The sequence below is a fragment of the Pocillopora verrucosa genome, chromosome 3 (assembly GCF_036669915.1).
Source record: "Pocillopora verrucosa isolate sample1 chromosome 3, ASM3666991v2, whole genome shotgun sequence".
NCBI classification, from domain to species: Eukaryota; Metazoa; Cnidaria; class Anthozoa; order Scleractinia; family Pocilloporidae; genus Pocillopora; species Pocillopora verrucosa.
Genome location: NC_089314.1, coordinates 9,190,222 through 9,211,721, shown reverse-complemented (window position 1 = coordinate 9,211,721; position 21,500 = coordinate 9,190,222). Strand labels below are relative to the sequence as shown.

General features: G+C 37.1%; 2 protein-coding genes and 1 pseudogene across 2 annotated transcripts; all 3 read left to right on the top strand.

Moving 5' to 3' along the window:
- The first annotated feature begins 3,290 nt into the window (after positions 1-3,290).
- LOC131780289 (lactadherin-like) lies at positions 3,291-5,305 on the top strand (annotated as a pseudogene).
- A 2,746-nt stretch (positions 5,306-8,051) lies between these two features.
- LOC131780262 (lactadherin-like) lies at positions 8,052-13,929 on the top strand. Its single transcript, XM_059096884.2, has 4 exons — positions 8,052-8,134; positions 11,594-12,010; positions 12,673-12,980; positions 13,401-13,929. Exons 2-4 carry the CDS (start codon positions 11,611-11,613, stop codon positions 13,548-13,550), a joined length of 858 nt encoding a protein of 285 aa, XP_058952867.2. The 5' UTR covers positions 8,052-8,134; positions 11,594-11,610; the 3' UTR covers positions 13,551-13,929.
- Positions 13,930-18,086: 4,157 nt separating this feature from the next.
- LOC131780263 (lactadherin-like) lies at positions 18,087-20,623 on the top strand. Its single transcript, XM_066163826.1, has 3 exons — positions 18,087-18,536; positions 19,516-19,820; positions 20,257-20,623. The coding sequence occupies exons 1-3, from the start codon at positions 18,101-18,103 to the stop codon at positions 20,404-20,406; spliced, it is 891 nt and encodes a 296-aa protein (XP_066019923.1). The 5' UTR covers positions 18,087-18,100; the 3' UTR covers positions 20,407-20,623.
- The last annotated feature ends 877 nt before the right edge of the window (positions 20,624-21,500 follow it).

Sequence of the window (21,500 nt, the reverse complement as noted above, 5' to 3'; positions counted from 1 at the left end):
TGAGTGGAGAGTGGGGACAACTGTAAAGATAACACTGATATCTTCAAAACCCTTCCCGAACTGTTTCCTGTTTTGTGGCGAGTGTGGAACGAGGGTATAATTACAATGGTCTTGACAAAATCCAATATCGCTGTAACTGTTTCCCCGAGAAAATGTATGGAGATAGCCTAAAGTTCATCTTTGTGTACAGACGCTGATGGTTGTTAGTCATTTTCACCGAAATTATGATAAGGACACAAGGTGTTAATTGTGACATCATTGAAGTACATAAAGTTCTAACGTTAAAGCAAAGACAACGTGTTTAGGCCCCTACCAATGCTCTTTCTTCCTTTCTTTTTTTCTTTTTTTTTTCTTGGGTGTGTTTGGGGGGGGGAGGGGGAATGGGGCGAATGTCATTTGGTCCGTATAAGGGAAATGCACCTTTGTAGGAGTACAACTTCCAGAAGCAAATAATGTGTCTGTTGATTGAACTGTAGGCGAACAAAAATTTCCTTACAGAACTAGTAAAACTTGTCTTCTTTATCAAACTCTCCAATTGCGCTATAATGTCTATCGCCGATGGTATTCAGGGCTGGAATTAAGTTAGAGTATTTTCCTATCAGTAACTTTATGGAATGTGAAATAAAAGTTAAGATGAAAATTTCTTTTATACAGCCATTTCCTAGTCTCTATTGAAACAGAATACACACAAAAATTTACTCTAACAATTAAGTAAAAGAAAGAAAAAGAGTGTTCGGAAGGAGAAAACAAAACGGCTCATATCCACAAAAAATCTTCAAGTTTACGGCATGCATGCTTGAGTTGCAAGGCGAAAAACACCTGCATTTCTCCTCAGAACTTATTACTTTGGGTAAAGTTTAATCGTTTGTTTAACATAAATTATTCACATCTTTCCCAAAATGTATTTTTTAAGCTTTCAGTTAATGAAAGACTTTATGGGTGCTATGAAATAAAGATTAACAAGACCAAGAGAGGATCTTCTCTTGACGATACTATGCCTTTTTTCACACAAAACTGAAAAGGTTTTAAAGAAATATATTTTAAAATGCATTTTCTTCTTTGTTCACTAAGAGAGAATGAGAGATTAATGACAATCCCGAATATTTTCGTAAACTTTGTCCGGGGAACCCATTCCCCCTGGGGGGCGATTGAGTGATTATAGGCCTGCTAAATGGTCATAACAAAGGGTAGGTCGATGAACGGAACCTCTCCTATTACACAGCTTGTTATGGAGTTGAATAACTACATCTACATCTGGTTCTGAACCAATCTCGGTCTTTTCCTTATTCTGCAATTTCCTTCGAATTGTAAGTCAACCCCTATGACCGTTAAAATTATTAAAGTTTCCGACAATTTCATGATTACAATTCGCTCAGTGGGACCTTATTTTCTTGCCTTACAGCCTGCTGAGCCAGGACAAGCCACGATAATCATTCCATACTTTTTAAATGTTTTTATTCATAGATATGCGATACAGGCCGAGAGCGACAAAATAATAACAGCGTGACTGAATAAAGTCAGAACAACAGCGAGCTCGGATAAAATACGGGAAGGTTCCATGATCAAAATACGTTCCAAGTTATCTTTAAGTTTAAGATGTTTTTGATTGAAGCTTTATTTCTCTTATCTTAATTTCGGGTGGAAGAACTCAACTATCGTCGCCTGTGATGTAAATAAAACAACGCTAAAAATGTGACTATTCCTCCGACTAATAAGTTGTGTTCATTCTTTTGCTGTGTCAGCTGTGTTAAATTATGAATAATCATCGAATAGTCCTCAGTAGGATTCAAGACCTGATAATGCTTTTTTTGTATTCTTTAACCCTTAAACTCCCATGAGTGTCCAAGACAGAATTTCTCCTTACAATATCAATACAATATCAAGCACACAGTCGATGAGAATAAAGCAAAATATCAGTTAGGAGATTATAAGTTGACCCAATACCAAATTCTCCAAACTAACATCACAAGAACTGTACGGGAGACATTAAGGAGAATTACTAATGAGATCTTGGAAGTTAAAGGGTTAATGAAAGACACCCTTGTGCGCTTTAGCTTAATTTAGTTTAATAAGTGTCTCAAATAACTTCTTGACTTCTTTATCTGACCAGGAGATCCCTTGAATGATCGGCATGATGGTCACTCGCAAATAAAGTTGGAAAGGAAAAGATACAGCCAAGGTAAAGCAGGGTTTCCCTTTATTAGACCAAATTTACAATTGCAAGTAACTGTGAGTCTTGACTTCGGAATCTGAAATTCCATGTAATCGTATGACTGATCAAGGGACTGCATGCAAAATTCTTTTTTCTTTTGGTAAAGGATGAAAAGATTGACGAGGATTGTATAAATCTTAGCGTAGTTTATTGTAAATATGAATCCTATGAAAAAAAATATGTTTGAGTAGTTATGTAATGGACCAAGGCTTCTCGAAGTACTTTTGAGTATTAGCGCGCGAAAATAAAATTCTATCAAAGAAAGATCAGTAAAAACAGCAAAAAACAAAAAAAAAAAATCATAAACCATCCACGTTTAGCAAACAGGTCTTAGAAGAGCTTTTGCAGAAGTATTAAACTTGCGCAATTCTTAACAAACTTGAAGGAATAGCACATTCAGTAGGCGAAATTTTCAACGAAGATTTTGAAATTTTCATCTGAGGCTTGAATACAACAGAAAAAAGTTTATTTCGGAATTTTGACCGATCTTTCTTTAGTCGCTTCACTTTTATATCTAGAATTGACTTTGAATTGCTCAAAAAAATCTTTTAATTTCATTGCTCGGTAGTCAATCTCACAAGTAATGCTTTTCTTTAGTTATTGTTCTGACTCAGTTACTTCTAAAAACTTCAAATTTTTTTTTGTCATTTTTGCTTTTATCAGCTTTCGCGCGTAAAAGTACAGAATCTGTTCGCAGGGGAATTTCTCGGATTTTCCACGTTTTACCTCCCCTGCTGAGTGCAACACTAAGTGTTTCGACCGTGAAGACGTATACTATAACCATAAAAACATCTTTACACGAAATTAAACGATTTTGACTCTCAGGACAGCTTTTTTTCTTTAGCATTACAAAGGGGTTCAGTGAAGATTCAAAACAGTTTTTCGTCAGTTTAATTTCTTTCAAATCATTTCATTCGTCGTATATTTTGACTCTAGGGGAACACGATGCTTCCCAAAGGCGTCATAGCAACTTCCTTTGTGATGATCTACTGGCAATTACGTGACACGTTATCTTCAGTCACGCAATGCCAAGACGCAACCTACTCCATTCCAAATCGCATCTTAACAGGTCATGCATTCACTACCAAACCATCTGCAACTATGGAATCTTGCGTGATATTCTGCAGCGAGGATCTCAATTGTAAAAGCATAAACTTTTACCGAAAGGCAAAGACTTGTGAGTTGAATAACATGAGTGCGGAGACGTCCCCAGAGAGCATGGTGGATTTTGAATTGGCAATGTACATGACTAACGCCTTTTTAATGCCTTGCTTCTTTGACGCTGAATGCAAACTGCCACAGGAGATATGTGAGCTTGTGGAGGGTGGCAGAAAATGTAAAGGTAATGTTGGTTACCTTTTTTAAATATAATTTCCGACCTAGAGAAAGATGGTTTTGGTTTGGTCGTGGTCGTGGCGCAAATGCACTATGACAATGATTTTGGAAAAGTGCGATAAGGCCTCAATTGTTTGCCCGAAAGAAATGTGCACCAACATTCTGGGAACGAATAGAAAGCCGGTCCATGAATCGCTGATATTCTAGAAACAATTCCCTTTTCCTTTATACATGAAGGTAGGGGAAATAGGGATCATTTTGGAAGATAATTTCTATACATTTTGAGAGCAAAGTCGCTGCTCCTGTTTTTGTTGTTGTAATTATTATCATTTTTGGTGCTATTTTCTGTTGTTGAATTATTCCGCAAAAGGGGAATTCGAAATATCAGCAAATTGCTGACAGTTCCATTGCAAGCTTTAATGCAAATTATGAAACAAATAAGGCGAGAAATACAATTTTCTGTATGCACTAAAATTTTAAAACTACTGATTCAACACGAAACTAGAAACACTTGTCTTTTAGAAAGAAATGATATCTTAATTCTTCCATTGTTTCCTCCTTCTTAGTTCAATTTCCATTATAGTTCTATTGTCAGTATGACCGGTACATTTATTTGAAAAAAGTATTTAATTGTGGAATGGTAGAAGTGACCATACACTTTTCCTGAACCATTTTTATGCGTCCGGATGTAGCTTTACTAGCATGCCTCTTTTTTTCTTTCTGCATTGTGGGGAGAGTGGCAGGGAAAGAGGGAAGGATGAGGTATCTGCTTCTACAGATGCAGATAATACAGGGACATACTCCTATTAATTAAACAATGTCAGTAATAATAGCATCTTTTATCACAGAATTGTTACTTGCTCTTCTTTTGAAAGCGTGTATAGAGGCCCTTGGTATGGAAGATGGAAGAATTCCAGATTCAGCTATAAGTGCTTCATCGTTTGTGAACTAGGGTACACATCCCAGACTGGTTCGTCTGAACTCCCCTTCTGCATGGGTTGCAGCTTACAATGAGCTTAAGTCCTGGGTTCAAGTTGACCTCGGAAGGGACGCAATAATCAAGAAAATCGCTACCCAGAGGAAGCACGGTTCCTACCATTGGGTAAAGACTTACACGCTTTCATCACGTGCCAACGAAGAGACTGATTGGTTGACATATAGAGAGAACGAAGATGTGAAGGCAAGTCCTCTGTTTGGAATTTGATTTGTCTATTAAAATCTAGTATTTGAAAAGATACTTGCCTGAAAGTCACATTTTTCTCTGTTCCGAACCCGGAGAGAGCTCATGGAAAGTTTCCTGCAGTTTTTGTTTAATTATCAACACTTGTGTGAAAGAGCTTGAATTCCCTTTTTTACGCGTTAACCTAAGTATAAAAAATATGAATGACCTGAGATATTAATCGATTGATCTCTGAAAATCAATCAATAAGATACAAACCCTTCAATTTTTTTGTTTTAACATGCCGCTCCTTTCAAGGTTGATTTTTTTTTAAGAGCATGGTCCAATTTTCTCATTCCACACAATCAAAATAGATTTAAAAAGAAATATTTGATTAATTCTGACGAAAATTGTATTGTGATTCTTATCAAATTTTATGGCAACTTTAGGTATTTCAAGGTAACAATGATCAGGAAACGGTGGTATCCCATGCGTTGCCGCAGCACATCAGGGCTCGTTTCGTCAGGTTCTGGCCCGAGACTTGGACCATGAAATACAGAGGCATGAGGGTAGAGTTGTACGGCTGTTTCCTTCAGTAACTACTTCGGCCCCAGTACGGTTAGAAAGGCAAAACTGTAACTTTCAACTGACCAGGAAATGAATTCAAGCAAAAAATAGTTATATCAGTAGTACGTGATGAATCTGAGTAGTGAAAGCTGTGTCAAAGACAATATATAGTTATACAGTTATGAATGTTACTGCTATGAAAACATTTTAAAGTCTGCACAAATGTACACCCACAGTTCATGGAAAAAATTTAGAGTTCAAAAATCTAGAAACATTATTCATTCTTTATTGGTGGAATTATGCTTGTAGGGATTAGCATGAATGTGTTTTAAAATAATTAAAGGTAGTAATGCAACGTACCCATGTTTGGGGCAAAATAAAGCATTGAAGCCGAGACCGCAAATACTTGTGTGAGTACATGTGCTGATTAACTAATCTACTGACTGGCTTGGTAATCAAATGACTAACTGAATAATGACTGATTACCGTAAAATAACAGACTAACTGACTGACTGACTCTCTGACCGTCTGACTGTCTGATTGTTTGACTGTCTGACTGACTGATTGTCAGACTGTCTAACTGACTGACTGACAACCTTACGGCTTACGCTAACTCACCAACTGACCGACTGTCTGAGGGACTTTTTACGGAATTCAATTGAAGAGAACCCAAAATGAATTCTTATTGTCAGATGTCAGTATCATTAATAAACACAAAGTCCTAGCGTTTCGAGCATGCAAAGACAACGGCACCAATTATCTGGAACTATCTAATCTCGTGTGATATTCTGCGGCCAGCGTCTTCATTGTAAAATAATAAACAATTATCGAAAGACGAAAACTGGTGAATTGAGTAACGTGAGCAGCGTGACCTCCCTAGAGAACATGTTGGACTTTGAATTTACCATATATATGCCGTGACAAATGTTCTTACTGTTCTTCGAGTCCCTTGTTACCTTGACTTTGAATGTGGACGGCCAGAGGAGATATACTACCTTGTGGAGAGCGGGGACGACTGTAAAGGTAACGATGATTTCTTTCAAAACTATTCCCGAACTGTTTCCTGTGTTGTCATGAGTGCGGAACAAGAGCATAATGATCTTGAAAAATTCCAATATCGCTATAACTGTATCCCCCAGAAAATGTATGGAGATAGCCTAAAGTTATTCTTTGAGTACAGACGCTGATAGTTGACAAGGACATGAGGTGCTAATAGTGAAATCATTGAAGTACACAAAGTTCCGACGCTCAAGCAAAGATAACTTGTTTAGGCCCCCATCAATACCCTTTCTTTCTTTTTTCTCTTGTGGGTATGTGTTGAGGGGGGGGGGGGATTGGGAATGAATTTCATTTGGTCCGTATAGGGGAAATGCACCTTTGTAGGAGTACAATGTTCAGAAGAAATAAATGTATGTTATTTGCAGGCTGGGAGGTCTGTATGGAGAAAAACTGTTACCGAGGTCAGTACTACAAATTCTTTTTTCTTTATTCTATATTTTTAAATAAGAAGAAAAAGAACTTCTTTGTTAAAGGATGGAAACATTGACGAGGATTGTTTAAACCTTAGCGTAGTTCATTGTAAATATGAATCCAATGAACAAAAATATGTTTGACCAGTTATGTAATGGACCAAGCCATCCCGAAGTACCTCTTAATATTAGCGTGCGAAAATAAAATTCTATCAAAGAAAGAATAATGAAAACAGCAAAAAACAAAAAACAAAATCATAAACCATCCACGTTTAGCAAATAGGTCTTGGAAGAACTTCTGCAGAAGCATTAAACTTGCGCAACTCTCAACAAACTCGAAGGAATAACACATTCAATAGGCAAAGTTTTCAACGAAGATTTTGAAATTTTCATCTGAGGCTTAAATACAATACAAAAAAGTTTATCAGAAGATAACGAAAGTTAAAAACTTTTAAGTTTAAGTTAAGAGAACCTATCGATTATTTTAGCTCTGAGGGAAATCCCACCGCTTTTCTTGTTTAACCTCGTTCTGTAGGCCTAAGGCTTCGTAGCAGACATTACAAGCAACGAATACTTTTAATATTTCATACTCGTCATTATTTTATTTTAGGTATGCTTCCCAATTGGTGGAAAAGGTAACCTACGTGTTTGTTTAATAATTCCTTTCAAATCTAATTGTAAATAGTTTTTATGCCCTGGGCATAGTTAAGAAAGGCTCCCTTAATTATTTAACTGCACTTTGTTAAGGAACACATGCTATAGTCATAGTGCGTGCGCAACTGAGTGAAGAAGCCAGTGTATTTATATACCTTTTCAACTTGTCCTTATTCTTTGTACAATCCCTTTTGTTAAATGAACCAGTAAAATGTAATTTCAAAACATGAGAGGCGAGTACAGCTCAGAATATTAATTCAAATAGGATATTGCAGACACAAATAGTTGCGAGGTTCCTGGCGATTCCAAATTGAAAATATACTCCAGGTTAATAGTTATTTTGTTTAAAGTTTAGATTTGACTCATTGCGGTTAAATTTCTATGTTTTTTCACCCAAATCAGGGGTTAACCTATGCTGTTAAAGAACAGAAAAAAGATGAAAATACGATGATAACTAAGGCTATATATAGCTCGGTAGCTCTCCGGTGGAGAAAACCTGAGATCCAGATGATGGCGTATTCAATTTGGTCGTTAAGTTGAATAATAAGTTATTATATAACAGTTTTACCATAAGTGCATTCTCACACAAAACAATACCATGTATTCTTCATATAAAAACACCACAGGGCTTAATATATTTCAGTTTTATTCATCTGTCGAGGAATCGCTGTCTTTCTTTGCTAACCGTACGTGAGAATTACTGAGACGTGAAGATGCAGAGGAAAAAACTCTGCTAAGGTAACCGAGGTTATCTGACTTTCATGCTTAACTTTTAAAGCGAAAAATGCATTTATTGCATGATGGAGAAAAATAATAGAGGCGCTATGTAATGATATTTGGCGTTGTCTATGGCGAAATTCATTAAATTTGGTAAAATAGATAAACACTAAAATTGTTAAAATTGAAAGAAGAAAAGGGCCAGAAAAGGAACTAGAATGGTTTAGGATGAAGAAGAGAAACACAAAAGGCACAAAGCTCAACGCAGTTCATTTTTAAAACGAACAGAAGGGCCAAGTGGACAAATTCAAACACGCATGACCTGTTGTTAAAGAGATCAAGCTTTCTCCAACTACATGTCCATTACCGTCTAAAGTTTAAGCTATCGACACCCAAGAATAAATGTTTTTTGTAGCATTTGAAGAACAGTTAAAATAGATAAGCATCTTTCAAACAATCTCAATTTTCCTGTAAACTCTTGGATTCAGTTTTAAAGAAGTATTAAATTTGCTCATTCCAGGAAAGTCAGAACGAAGGGATTCATTTAAATTAAAAAAAAGGTCTCGAGAGGACCCGTAAAATTTCATCTTGGGTGTTAAAACTTTATAAATATTTTAAGAGCTAATGTCAGCATGCATCAGACAAACAGCGGCAAGTCACCTAAAACTTGCTTTCAAGTTCAAGTTTTTTTTTCAAGTTCAAGTTCAAGTTTATTAAGTTTGCAGGAAAATCTTTGTACAATAATCACCTCCTGCAAATAGCGAGCTAATCTAGGCAGGCGGTGTTAAGGACATACAACACGAATTACAAAAACACGAATTATGCGAATTACACGATTTTGCATACATTATTTGACAAAAGAGGGAAAAGGTGATAAAAAGTAAATTAATATATTATGTTTGAATTATAATTAAGATGCCTTTTTTATTTCAGAAATAAGAGTGCTAGTGTCAGCATAACTATCCAGACTTCCTAGAGTTGCAAATAGTAATGCTTGAATTTTCTTTTTGAATATGTGCTTCGGCAGACTTCGATAGCTTTCGAGAATACTGTTCCAAATTTTAGCCCCAACGATAGAAAAAGAGTTTTATGATGATTAAGCCTAGAATAGTTAATATAGTAGTTACCAGAAGATGCTGATCGGGTATTATACTGATGTATGTCTTGTGTAGAAATAAAAAGATTGCAGATATTTTTAGGTGCAGAGTTAGTGGTTATATCAAGCATTAAGATTGATGAAAGTTTGAAGTAGAGCATTGTTATTGGCAGGATGTTAGATTGCGCGAAATATGGAATCGCATGCGTTCTGAAAGGCAGAAAGTAGATCAAGCGAACAGCTCTCTTTTGGAGTATAAGAGTATTGCTTTCACTCCTACTTTTATATTTTGTAGCCCAATATGTACTAATAATTGTGGTGTAGTTTTTTTTGTGAAAAGATATTTTAGTTTTCGAGAAATGATTTTTTTCGTTCGACCGCTCAAATATGCAAATTATCACCGTGAATATTACCCAAGTTGTGTGACCTCATGTAACGAATATACTTGACCTCCGATATTTCTATCAACATAATCCTTTGTTTTATCATCTAAACTTAATCCCCTGTCATTATTGAAGCTGGCAAAGTAACATTTTTTTTTTGGTGAATATTTTTGTCTGACATACTTTTCCTACGTCGAAAAGTAGCATCAAAACAAAGACAGTTTCAACAATGACCGATATGACAGAATCTACTGAGCTTCGAGCTTTTAAAAGACAAAAGGATGGTTAAAAAGTTACTGCAAAAATTTCCTTGTGCATTTGTGTTGTTCTATCTTGAGACGAACTCAAAGTCCGGCAAAATTTACTTGTTAGCGACTATGAAATATACATGGTGTGCCTATTTGCCGCCACCGTTTACTAGCATAAATCACTGCTATTTATAAAATAATTTAACATAACACTCTTACCTTGTTTATTTATGATTTTATGAGCTGTTCCGATGATCACGTTATGTTCTACCACATTCTAGCCAGATTTGAGTTCCAGTTTTTAATATCTTCTCCATCTTATTATATCAGTTGCATGACAAGCGTGACACATATAAATTCAAAGATGTATCAATCTCCGAAATACCAAGAGATAGGTTTTTTTCCTCTTTGCATGATATCTAGAAAAACCTTTCAGGAACTACTGCATTTAGAAAACTAAAGATCCATCAATGATTCCTTTGCCGGCCGAAGTCAAAAAGTGGTTATAAAAGTCAATTTGATCGACAAGCTACATACTGATTTCAGTAATTATCTGTTGTCTAAGCGTCTCATCTTACATGCTAACAAGGAGACCTGCTGTTCATTTAAACCGTTCCCGGGTGGAACTTGTGGGTTTAGTTATCGAGAAGAGCCAAGTTGCATATCTCAAGTCATTCCCTTGCATAGTTGTAAAAAAGACATGTCAAGTCACTTGCAGAGTTGCAAGTTTTTAGATCCAGAAAATGAAGTTGATCTTATTCGATCTTATTCTTCTTCGAGACGCCAACAGATATCGATGATTTTAGAATTTGCCCCACACATAGATGTTGGGTAGAGTTGTGGTTCCAATAGGAAATATAGAGTGCCTAAAGAGGTGTCCGGCCATTGCAATGGTAAGGTTAAGTCGATTCCAAAAGCCGATAAGGGAATTGGCAAGCGTGTATCACAAGTAGTACTCAAGATGTTTAGAAAATGCATACAGCCTGGCTCCGGTAATAAGTAGGCTACTTTCCACCGTGAGCAAAATTACGCGTCCCGTCAGACTTAAGTCTCGATTGGGAATCGGTCAATAGCCTATAGCCTAGCCGGGCTACCAAAATCCAGACAGAGGCGGAGTTTTCTAGACTAATGTCTGAACACTTTGTTGGCTTCCACGGTTTGGCGGGACGCGTAATTATGCACACTGTGGTAAAGGGCCCTTCTGCACAAGCTACTAGAGGCTGACAAAACTTGTCACGATATTTCAAATTTGTGCGATGGATGGTGACATCCTCTCTTAATACAGTTTGAGAAAGCTAACCCTGCGACAAACTATGTCATAATAAAGTACACAAACCCACGAGGTTTCAATTATTCACGCAAAGGAAAAGACGAAAAGTGGAAATGTAATCCAATTTACGGTCCTCGAATAGATTTCGTTTGATATTATTTCTTACGAAGAACAAAACATAATATGCGCTCGTACTGAAATTTCTCGTTTTTTTTTCTTCTTTTTTTTTGTGAATGGAATTTCCCCTGTATACTATACTTGGATTGTCTATTTTTTGCCATGTAAAACTTCTTTAATAACGCAAAGCGCTCAGAGCTTCATCGGCAACAGAATGAAGATCACCCAACCAAACCTCCCTAGAGGAAACAATAGTGTGCTCTATTTTGCTGAGACATTGAAAACATCTTCATCTCTTGAAGATTTTCAGAGGAATTATTTTTATTAACTCCAGTAGTTTCTGTTCTTCTTCTTCGTTTATTCCAGTTGTTTATAGAACAATCATGACACTTCTCACAAGCGTTATAGCAACTTCCTTTGTGATTATCTACTGGCAAGTACGTGACATCTTATCTTCAGTCACGGAATGCCAAGAGGCAACCTACTCCATTCAAAATCGCATCTTGGCAGGTCACGCATTCACCACAAGGCCATCTGCAACCATCGAGGTTTGCGTGATTTTATGTGGAGAGCATCCCAATTGTAAAAGTATAAACTATTTTCGAAATTCAAAGACTTGTGAGTTGAATAACATGAGCCGGGTGTCATCCCCAGAACATATGGTGGTTTTTGAATCAGCTATGTACATGACCAACGCTTTTCCAGTCCCGTGTAACTACGACATTGAATGTGAACGGCAAGAGGAGATCTGCCAGCTTGCGGTGGGCGGGAGCAAATGTAAAGGTAATCTTTATGTAATTTTTAAACAATTACCTTCTTAATTAGGAACGTCGTGAACATGTAACTAGGGCAAATAGGAATTATATTTGGAAGATATTTTCTATATCTTTCGAGAGCAATGTTGCTGCTGTTGTTTTTGTCATTGTCATTAATATTGATATTTTTTGTAGTTAAATCATTCTGCAAAGAGAAATTTGATATGTTAGAAAATTGCTGACAGTTCTACTGCAAGCTTTTACGCAAATTATAAAGCAAATAAGGTTAGAATTACAAATTTCTGCTGAATCGACAGTAAACTAAAACAAATTGTCTTTTTAGAAGAAATAGCATCTCAATTCTACAATTGTTACCTCCGTAGTTCAAATTTCTTTTTAAGCACCATTCTCAGTACGACTGGTACATTTATTTGAAAAAAGCACTGCATGGTGGAATGGTACGAGCGACCATGCACTTTACTTAGGCCGTTTGTATGCGTCAAGATGTAGCTTCACCAGCATGTCTCTTTTTTTCTTTCTGGTGGGTAGAGTGGCAGGGAGGGAAGGATGAGGTGCTTGCTTCTACAGATGTAAATGATACAGGGACATACTCCTATTAATTAAACAATGTCAGTAAGGATAGCAACTTTTATCAAAGAATTGTTACTTCAGTCGCTCTTCTTTTAAAAGCATGTATGGAGGCCCTTGGTATGGAAGATGAAAGAATTCCAGATTCAGCTATAAGTGCTTCATCGTTTTTGCACGGGGGTTCACTTCCCAGTATGGTTCGTCTCAACTCATCATTTTCATGGATTGCAGCCGACAATGAAACTAAGTCCTGGGTTCAAGTTGACCTCGGAAGGGACGCAGTAATCAAGAAAATCGCTACCCAGGGGAGACCCGGGAACCATTCATTGTGGGTAAAGACTTACACGCTTTCATCGCGTGCCAACGGAGAGACTGATTGGCTGACGTATAGAGAGAACGTAGACGTGAAGGCGAGTCATTTGTTTGGAATTTGATTCATTTATTAAAATCAAGTACTTAAAAAGATAGTTGCCTAAAAAACACATTTCTCGGACCCGGAGAGAGCTCATGGAACTAAAGTTTTTGTTTAATTGTCAACACTTGTGTGAAGGAGCTTGAATTCCCCCTTTTTTATGCGTGATCCTTAATTATAAAAATAGATGAACGAATTGATTAATTACACGACAGATCTCTGAAAATCAATCAATTAGTACAAACCCTAAAATTTTTTTTGTTGTAACATGCCACTCCTTTCAAGGTTGATTTTTTTTAAGAGCATGGTCCAATTTTCTCGCTATACACAATCAAAATGGACTTAAAAAAAGAAATATTTTAATAATTCTGACGAAAATTTTTATTGTGATTCTTATCAAATTTTATGGCAACTTTAGGTATTTCAAGGTAACAATGATCAGGAAACGGTGGTATCCCATGTGTTGCCGCAGCACATCAGGGCTCGTTTCGTCAGGTTCTGGCCCGAGACTTGGACCATGAAATACAGAGCCATGAGGGTAGAGTTGTACGGCTGTTTCCTTCAGTAACTACTTCGGCCCCAGTACGGTTAGAAAGGCAAAACTGTAACTTTCAACTGACCAGGAAATGAATTCAAGCAAAAAATAGTTAAATCAGTAGTACGCAATGAATCTGAGTAGCGAAAACTATGTCAAGAGACAATATTTATACCATAATGAATGTCACTGCTATTGTAACATTTTAAAATCTGCACATATGGTCGGTACGGTTTAAGGAAAAAAAAATTTTGAGTTTGTTGATCATTTATAGAAACATCATTCGTACTTTATTGGTGGAATTATGCATGTAGGGATTATCATGAATATACTATCATGACGGATGACATATATAATCAAGAACACCACGTTTAACTAAAATGACAACACGTAGATAAAAATATGTATGTGCAAGTGCATGTTTCAGATATCCTAAATATAACATCGAGAACAAAACGCATACAAACCATGGTGCTATTTTTTTGAAACATGTCTTGGTAGTTTGCAAATGTTTTCTTCTCTTTCAAATGGCAAGCTGCATTCCGCGACTATTTTGGTATCTGAATCATCTTTTAACCCGCCTGCTCCAACTGGGAAACAGTGGCACAATAGCACCACCAAAGAGGGCAAATGAAAAGAAAAACGAAAAAAGAGTGTGGAAGAAGAGCCTTTTTTGCTCTTCCTAGGTCTCTCTCCTCTCTTCGTCGCTTCATTTCGGCTGGCATCATTTCATAACGTAAAAATGTGGTTTGTTAGTCATCTAATTTCGCTTGTGTTTTTCAAGTCGCTTTCAGATATAAATTCCATTCCGTACTTCGTAACGGATGTTTTTCCAAATTATTGCTGCAATCAAAAACAATAGTGATCGTCAGACTATCTTACTAAATGAAGGTGTATGTGACTGATTGATCGTGAGTGACTGACTGACCGAATAAATAAAGGACTGAGTGACTGACTGACTACGTGGCTGATTGACTACCTTATATTACGACTGGCTAGCTTGCTAATTGACTGACTTACTGAGTAATGAATTGAATGCTTAACTGACTATCTGACTGAATGTCTGACTGACTGACTAACTTACTTACTTACTGACTAACCTGCAGAAGACCAACTGACTAGCTAACTGACTGACTTATCGACCTACTGACTGACTGATTGTTTGACTGGCTGACCGACTGAGAACGTGGCTGATTGACTAATTTACTGACTGGCTTGCCAATCAAATGGCTAACCGAATAATTAATTACCGGAAAAGTTATAGACTAACTGACTGCCTGACAGTCTGACTCTCTGACCTTCTGACTGCGTGACTGAGTGACTGTCTGACCGTCGGACTGCCTGACTGTCTGACTGTTTGACTGTCTGACTGTCTGACTGTCTGACTGTCTGACTGTCTGACTGTCTGACGGTCTGACTCTCTGACTGTTTGACTCTCTGACTGTCTGACTGTCTGACTCGATTGTAAAAGCATAAACTACTATCGAAGACGAAAACTTGTGAGTTGAATAACACGACCAGAGTGACGTCCCTAAAGAACATTTTGGACTTTGAATTCACCATATGCCTGCCTTGACAAACGTTCTCCGAGTTTCTTTTTCCCTTGACTTTGAATGTGGACAGCCAGAGGAGATATACCACCTTGTGGAGAGCTGGGAAAACTGTAAAGGTAACGCTGATATCTTTCATAACTATTTTTTAACTGTTTCCTATGTTGTCACGAGTGTGGAACAAGGGCATAATTACAATGGTCTTGAAAAAGTCCAATATCGCTGTAACTTTCTCCTGGAGAAAATGTGTGGAGATAGCCTAAAGCTAACCTTTGCGTGCAGACGCCGATAGTTATCAGTCATTTTTCACTGAGATTATGATAAGGAGATGAGTGGTTAATTGTGACATTATTGAAGTACACAAAGTTATGACGTTCAAGCAAAAACAACATGTTTAGGCCCCCATCAACACCCTTTCTTTCTTTTTGTTTTCTTTTCCTTTGGGAGTGTGTGGTGTGTTGGGGGGGGGGGGAGGGGGGGACTTCACTTTGGTCCGTATTGGAGGAATGGACCCATGTAGGAGTTCAACGTCCAGAAGAAAATAGTGTTTCTGTTGATTGAACTACAGACAAATATAAATTTTCTAACAAAACTAGTTAAACCTGTCTCCTTCATTAAACTCTCCCGTTGTGCCATGAACGTCCATCTCGGATAGTATTCAGGGCTGGAGTTAAGTAAGAGCATTTTCCTATCAGCATTTTTACGGAATGGGAATAAAACTTAAGATAAGAAGTTCTTTTATACAGCCATTTCTTAGTCTCTATTGTAACAGAATGCACACAAAAGTTTACTCTAGCGATCAAGTAGCAGAAAGAAAGAGGAGGGAGGAAACAAAACGGCTCACATCCACAACAGGTCTTCTAGTTTAAGGCATGCATGCTTGAGTTGTAGGACGAAAAACACTTGCATTTCTTCTTAAAAGTCATAACTTTGGGTAAAGTTTACACGTTTGTATAACACAAATTATTTACATCGTTCCCGAATTGTATTTTTCAAGCTTTCAGTTGATGGAAGATTTTATGCCATACGATAAAGATTAACAAGATCAAGAGGGGATTCTCTCTTGACAATACCATGCCTTTTTTCGCGCAAAACTGAAAAGTTTTTAAAGAAATCTGTTTTGAAATGCAAATGTTTCACTAAGAGAGAGAACGAAAGATTAATGACGATACAAAATGTTTTGATAAAAGTGTCCGGGAAACCCATTCCCCCTGGTGGGCGATTCGGTTATAGGCCTGCAAAATGATCATAACAAAGGGTAGGTCGATCAAAAGGAACTTCTCCTATTACACAGCTTGTTATAGAGTAGAATAACTTCATGTATATCTGGCTCTGAACCTCGGTCCTTTCCTTATTCTGCAATTTCGTTCGTCTTGTAACTCAACGCCTACGACCGTTGAAGTTATTAAAGTTTCCTGTAATTCATTGAGACCTTATTTTTATGCCTTACAACCTGCTGAGCTAGGACAAGCCAGAATAATCATTTTATTCTGGCTTGTCCTTTAATTTACAGACTGAGAGCGACAAATAATAATAGCGTGACCGAATAAAGTCAAAACAACAAGCGAGCTCGGATCAAACAGGAATTCTTGCACAAACACAGGAAGGTTCCATGATCGTAATAGGTTCAACGTTATCTTTAAGTTTAAGATTTTTTTTACTCAGGTTTTATTTGTATCATCTTAATTTTGAGTGGAAGAACCCAAGCTATCGTCACCTTTGATGTAAAAAACAAAGTGTAATTAGCTGTATTCATTCTTTTGCTTTGTCAGCTGTGTTAAATTATGAATAATCATCAAATAGTCCTCAGTAGGATTCAACACCTGATAATGCTTTGTTTGCATTCTTTAATGAAAGATACCCTTAAGCGCTTTACCTTTATTAAGTTTAATAAGTGTCCCAAATAACTTCTTGACTTCTTTATCTGACCAGGAGATCCCTTGAATGATCGGCATGATAGTCACTCGCAAATAAAGTTGGAAAGGAAAAGATACAGCGAAGGTAAAGCCGGGTTTCCCTTTCTATTAGACGTGATTTTATAATTACACAAGTTACTGTAAATCTGAAACTCCATTTAATCGTATGACTGATTGAGGGGCTGCGTGTAAATTTGTGGAGTTTTTTCTTTTGTCCTTATTTTATTATTACTTTTTTTTAAGTAAGAAGAAAAAGAATTTCTTTGATAAAGGATAAAAAGATTGACGGGGATTGTGTGAACCTTAGCGTAGTTCCTTTTGAAAATGAGTTCCATAAAGAAAAATATGTGTGACCAGTTACGTAATGGACCAAGCCTTCTCGAAGTATCTCTTGAGCATTGGAGTGCGAAAATAATCTGCTATCAAAGAAAGAATAGTGAAAACAGCAAAAAAGAAAAAAAAATCTTAAGCCATCCACGTTTAACAAATAGTTTATGGAAGAACTTCTGCAGCAGCATTAAACTTGCGCATTTCTTTAAAAGACTTGAAAGAATAACACATTCAATTGGCGAAGTTTTCAAATAAGATTTGCAAATTTTTACCTGAGACTTACATACAATTCAAAAAAGTTTATTTCTGAGTTTGGACAGATCTATCTTCAGTCGCTTCATGTTCATACCTAGGTGTTGATTTTGAAGTCCTCAAGAAAGAATCCTTTAATTTAATTGTTCGGTATTCAATCCCACAAGTGATGCTTTTCTTTAGTTATTATTTTAATCCAGTTACTTTGAAAGGGGAAAACTAAAAACTTTACATTTTTTTTATGTTTGCTTTTATCAGTTTTCGCGCGTAAAAATACAGAATCTGTTCGCATGAAAATGTCTCGAATTAACCATGTTATACTTCCCCTTATAAGTGCAATACTAAGAGCTTCGTCCGCGAAGACATGGAATATCACCATAAAAATATCACTGTAAAAACATCTTTTCCTAAAATTAAATGATTTTGATTCTTAAGACAGCATTTTTTCTCTAGCATTACAAAGGGGTTCGGTGAAAATTTAAAACATTTTTTCTGAGCAAAAATATTAATGAATCGTCAGTTTAACTTCTTTTAAATGGTTTCATTCGTATATTTTGACTCTAGAACAACGACTATGCTTCCCAAAGGCGTCATAGCAACTTCCTTTGTGATGGTCTTTTGGCAATTACGTGATACGTTATCATCAGTCACGCAATGCCAAGACGCAACCTACTCCATTGCAAATCGCATTCTAACAGGTCACGCATTCACCACCAAACCATCTTCAACTATGGAATCTTGCGTGATATTCTGCAGTAAGGATCTCAATTGTAAAAGCATAAACTTTTACCGAAAGGCAAAGACTTGTGAGTTGAATAACATGAGTGCGGAGACGTCCCCAGAGAGTATGGTGGACTTTGAACTGGCAATGTACATGACCAACGCCTTTCCAATTCCTTGCCTCTATGACGCTGAATGCAAACTGCCAGGGGAAATATGTGAGCTTGTGGAGGGCGACAGAAAATGTAAAGGTAATGTTCATAGCTACTTTTAATATATAATTTCCGACCTAAAGAAAGATGATTTTTGTCTGGTCGTGGTCGTGGTCGTGGTCGTGGTCGTGGTCGTGGTCGTGGTCGTGGTCGTGGTCGTGGTCGTGGTCGTGGTCGTGGTCGTGGTCGTGGTCGTGGCGCAAATGCATTTTCACAATGATTTTGGAAAAGTGCGATATGGTCTCAACTGTTTGCCCCAAAGAAATGTGCACGAACATTCTGGGAACGAATAGGAAGGCGGTCCATGAAGCACTGATATTGATGTTATGCAAATGTATAGGTAATCTTAATATATTTTCGAAACAATTCCCTTTTCCTTTAAACATGAAAGTGGGAAATCATTTTTGGAAGATAATTTCTATATATTTTGAGAGCAATGTTGCTGCTCCTGTTTTTTTTTTTTTTGAATTATTATCATTTTTGGTGCTATTTTTTGTTGTTGAGTTATTCCGCAAAGAGGAATTCGAAATATTAGCAAATTGCTGACTGTTCCATTGCAAGCTTTAATGCAAATTATGAAACAAATAAGGCGAGAAATAAAAATTTCTGTATGCACTGAAATTGTAAAACTACTGAATCGACAGGAAACTGGGAACATTTGTCTTTTAGAAAGAAATGATATTTTAAATCTTCCATTGTTTCCTCCTTGTTAGTTCAATTTCCATTGTAGTTCTATTCTCGGTGCGACCGGTGCATTTATTTGAAAAAAGTATTGCATGGTGGAATGGTACGGGTGACCATACACTTTTTTTGGGCCATTTGTATGCGTCAAGATGTAGCTTTACCAGCATGTCTCTTTTTTTCTTTCTGCATTGTGGGGAGAGTGGCAGGGAAGGAGGGAAGAATGAGGTGTTTGCTTCTACAGATGTAAATGAGGGACATACTCCTATTGATTAAACGATGTCAGTAAGGATAGCAACTTTTATCAAAGAATTGTTACTTGCTCTTCTTTTAAAAGCATGTATGGAGGCCCTTGGTATGGAAGATGGAAGAATTCCAGATTCAGCTATAAGTGCTTCATCGTTTGTGAACGAGGGTACACATCCTAGGCTGGTTCGTCTCAACTCACCTTCTGGATGGGTTGCAGACCACCATGACCCTAAGCCCTGGCTTCAAGTTGACCTCGGAAAGGACGCAGTGATCAAGAAAATCGCTACCCAGGGGAAGCGCGGTGTCTATCACTGGGTAAAGACTTACACGCTTTCATCACGTGCCAACGAAGAGACTGATCGGTCGACGTATAAAGAGAACGAAGATGTGAAGGCGAGTCCTCTGTTTGGAATTTGACTTGTCTATTAAAATCTATTATTTGAGAAGATACTTCCCTGAATGTCACATTTCTCTCTGTTCCGGACCCGGAGAGAGTTCATGGAAAGTTTCCCGCTGCAGTTTTTGTTTAATTATCAACACTTATGTGAAAGAGCTTGAATTCCCTTTTTTACGCGTTATCCTTAAGTATAAAAAAAAAAATTGAATGACGTGGGATATTAATCGATTGATCTCTGAAAATCAATCAATCAGATACAAACCCTTCAATTTTTTGTTGTAACATCGCGCTCCTCTTTCAAGGTTGGGTTTTTTAAAGAGTATGGTCCAATTTTCTCGTCATCCATAATCAAAATGGATTTAAAAAGAAATATTTCAATAATTCTGACGAAAATTGTACTGTGATTCTTATTAAATTTTATGACATTTTCAGGTATTTCAAGGTAACAATAATCAGGAAACGGTGGTATCCCATGTGTTACCGCAACACATCAGGGCTCGTTTTTTCAGGTTCTGGCCCAAGACTTGGACTTATAAATACAGAGCCATGAGGGCAGAGCTGCACGGCTGTTTTCTTCAGTAACTGCTCCGGCCCTAATACGATTAGAGAGGCAAATTCGTAACTTTCAATTCACCAGGAAATTAATTCAAGCCACAAGTAGTTAGATCAGTAGCACGCGGTGAATCTGAGTAGTGAAAGCCATGTCAAAAGACAATATTTATACCATAATGAATGCCACTGCTATAAAAACATTTTAAAATCTGCACATATGGACATCTATAGTTTTACGGAAAAAATTGGAGTTTGATAACCGTTTATAGAAACATTATTCATACTTTATTGGTAGAATTATGCTTGTAGGGACTATCATGAATATCTTTTAAAATAATTAGCGGTAGTAATGCAATGTTGAGGCAAGAAGAAAGCATTCAAGCCGAGACCGCAAATTCTACATGTCTTTGTAGTTTCCAGATGTTTTCATATCATTCAAATGGCAAGTTACAACCCGCAACTATTTGGAACCTGAATCATCTTTTTAGCCTGCCTGCTCCAACTGGGAAACAGTGGCACAATAGCACCATCAAAGAGGACAAATGAAAAGAAAAAAGAGTGTGGAAGAAGAGCCGTTTTCGCTCTTCCTAGATCTTTCTCCTCTTCTGTTGCTTCATTTCGCCTTGCTTCATTTCGTAACGTAAAATGTGGAAAATGTGGTTTGCTAGTTATTTCGGTTGTGTTTGTCAAGTCAATTTCAGATATATTTTTTCCGTACTTCATACCAGATGTTTGTCCTCAATCGAAAACAATAGGGACTGTTGGACTATCTAGCTAATGAAGGTGTTTGTGACTGACTGATCATGAGTGACCGCGACTGGCCGACTAAATAAAGGACTAAGTGGCTGACTGACTAAGTGGGAGATTGACTAACTTATATAATTACTGACTAGCTCGCTAATTGACTGTCTTATTGATTAATGAATTGACTGGTAAGGTAACAAACTGCTTAACTGAGTATCTGAAGGAATGTCTGAATGACTGAATTACTTATTGACCTACTAAATTCACTTTGGTCTGTAAAGTGAAAGTGCACCTTCTTAGGAGTACAAAGTCCAGAAGAAAGTAATGGCTCTATCGATTGAACTGCAGGCAAACATAAATCTCGTTACAAATGCAAAACT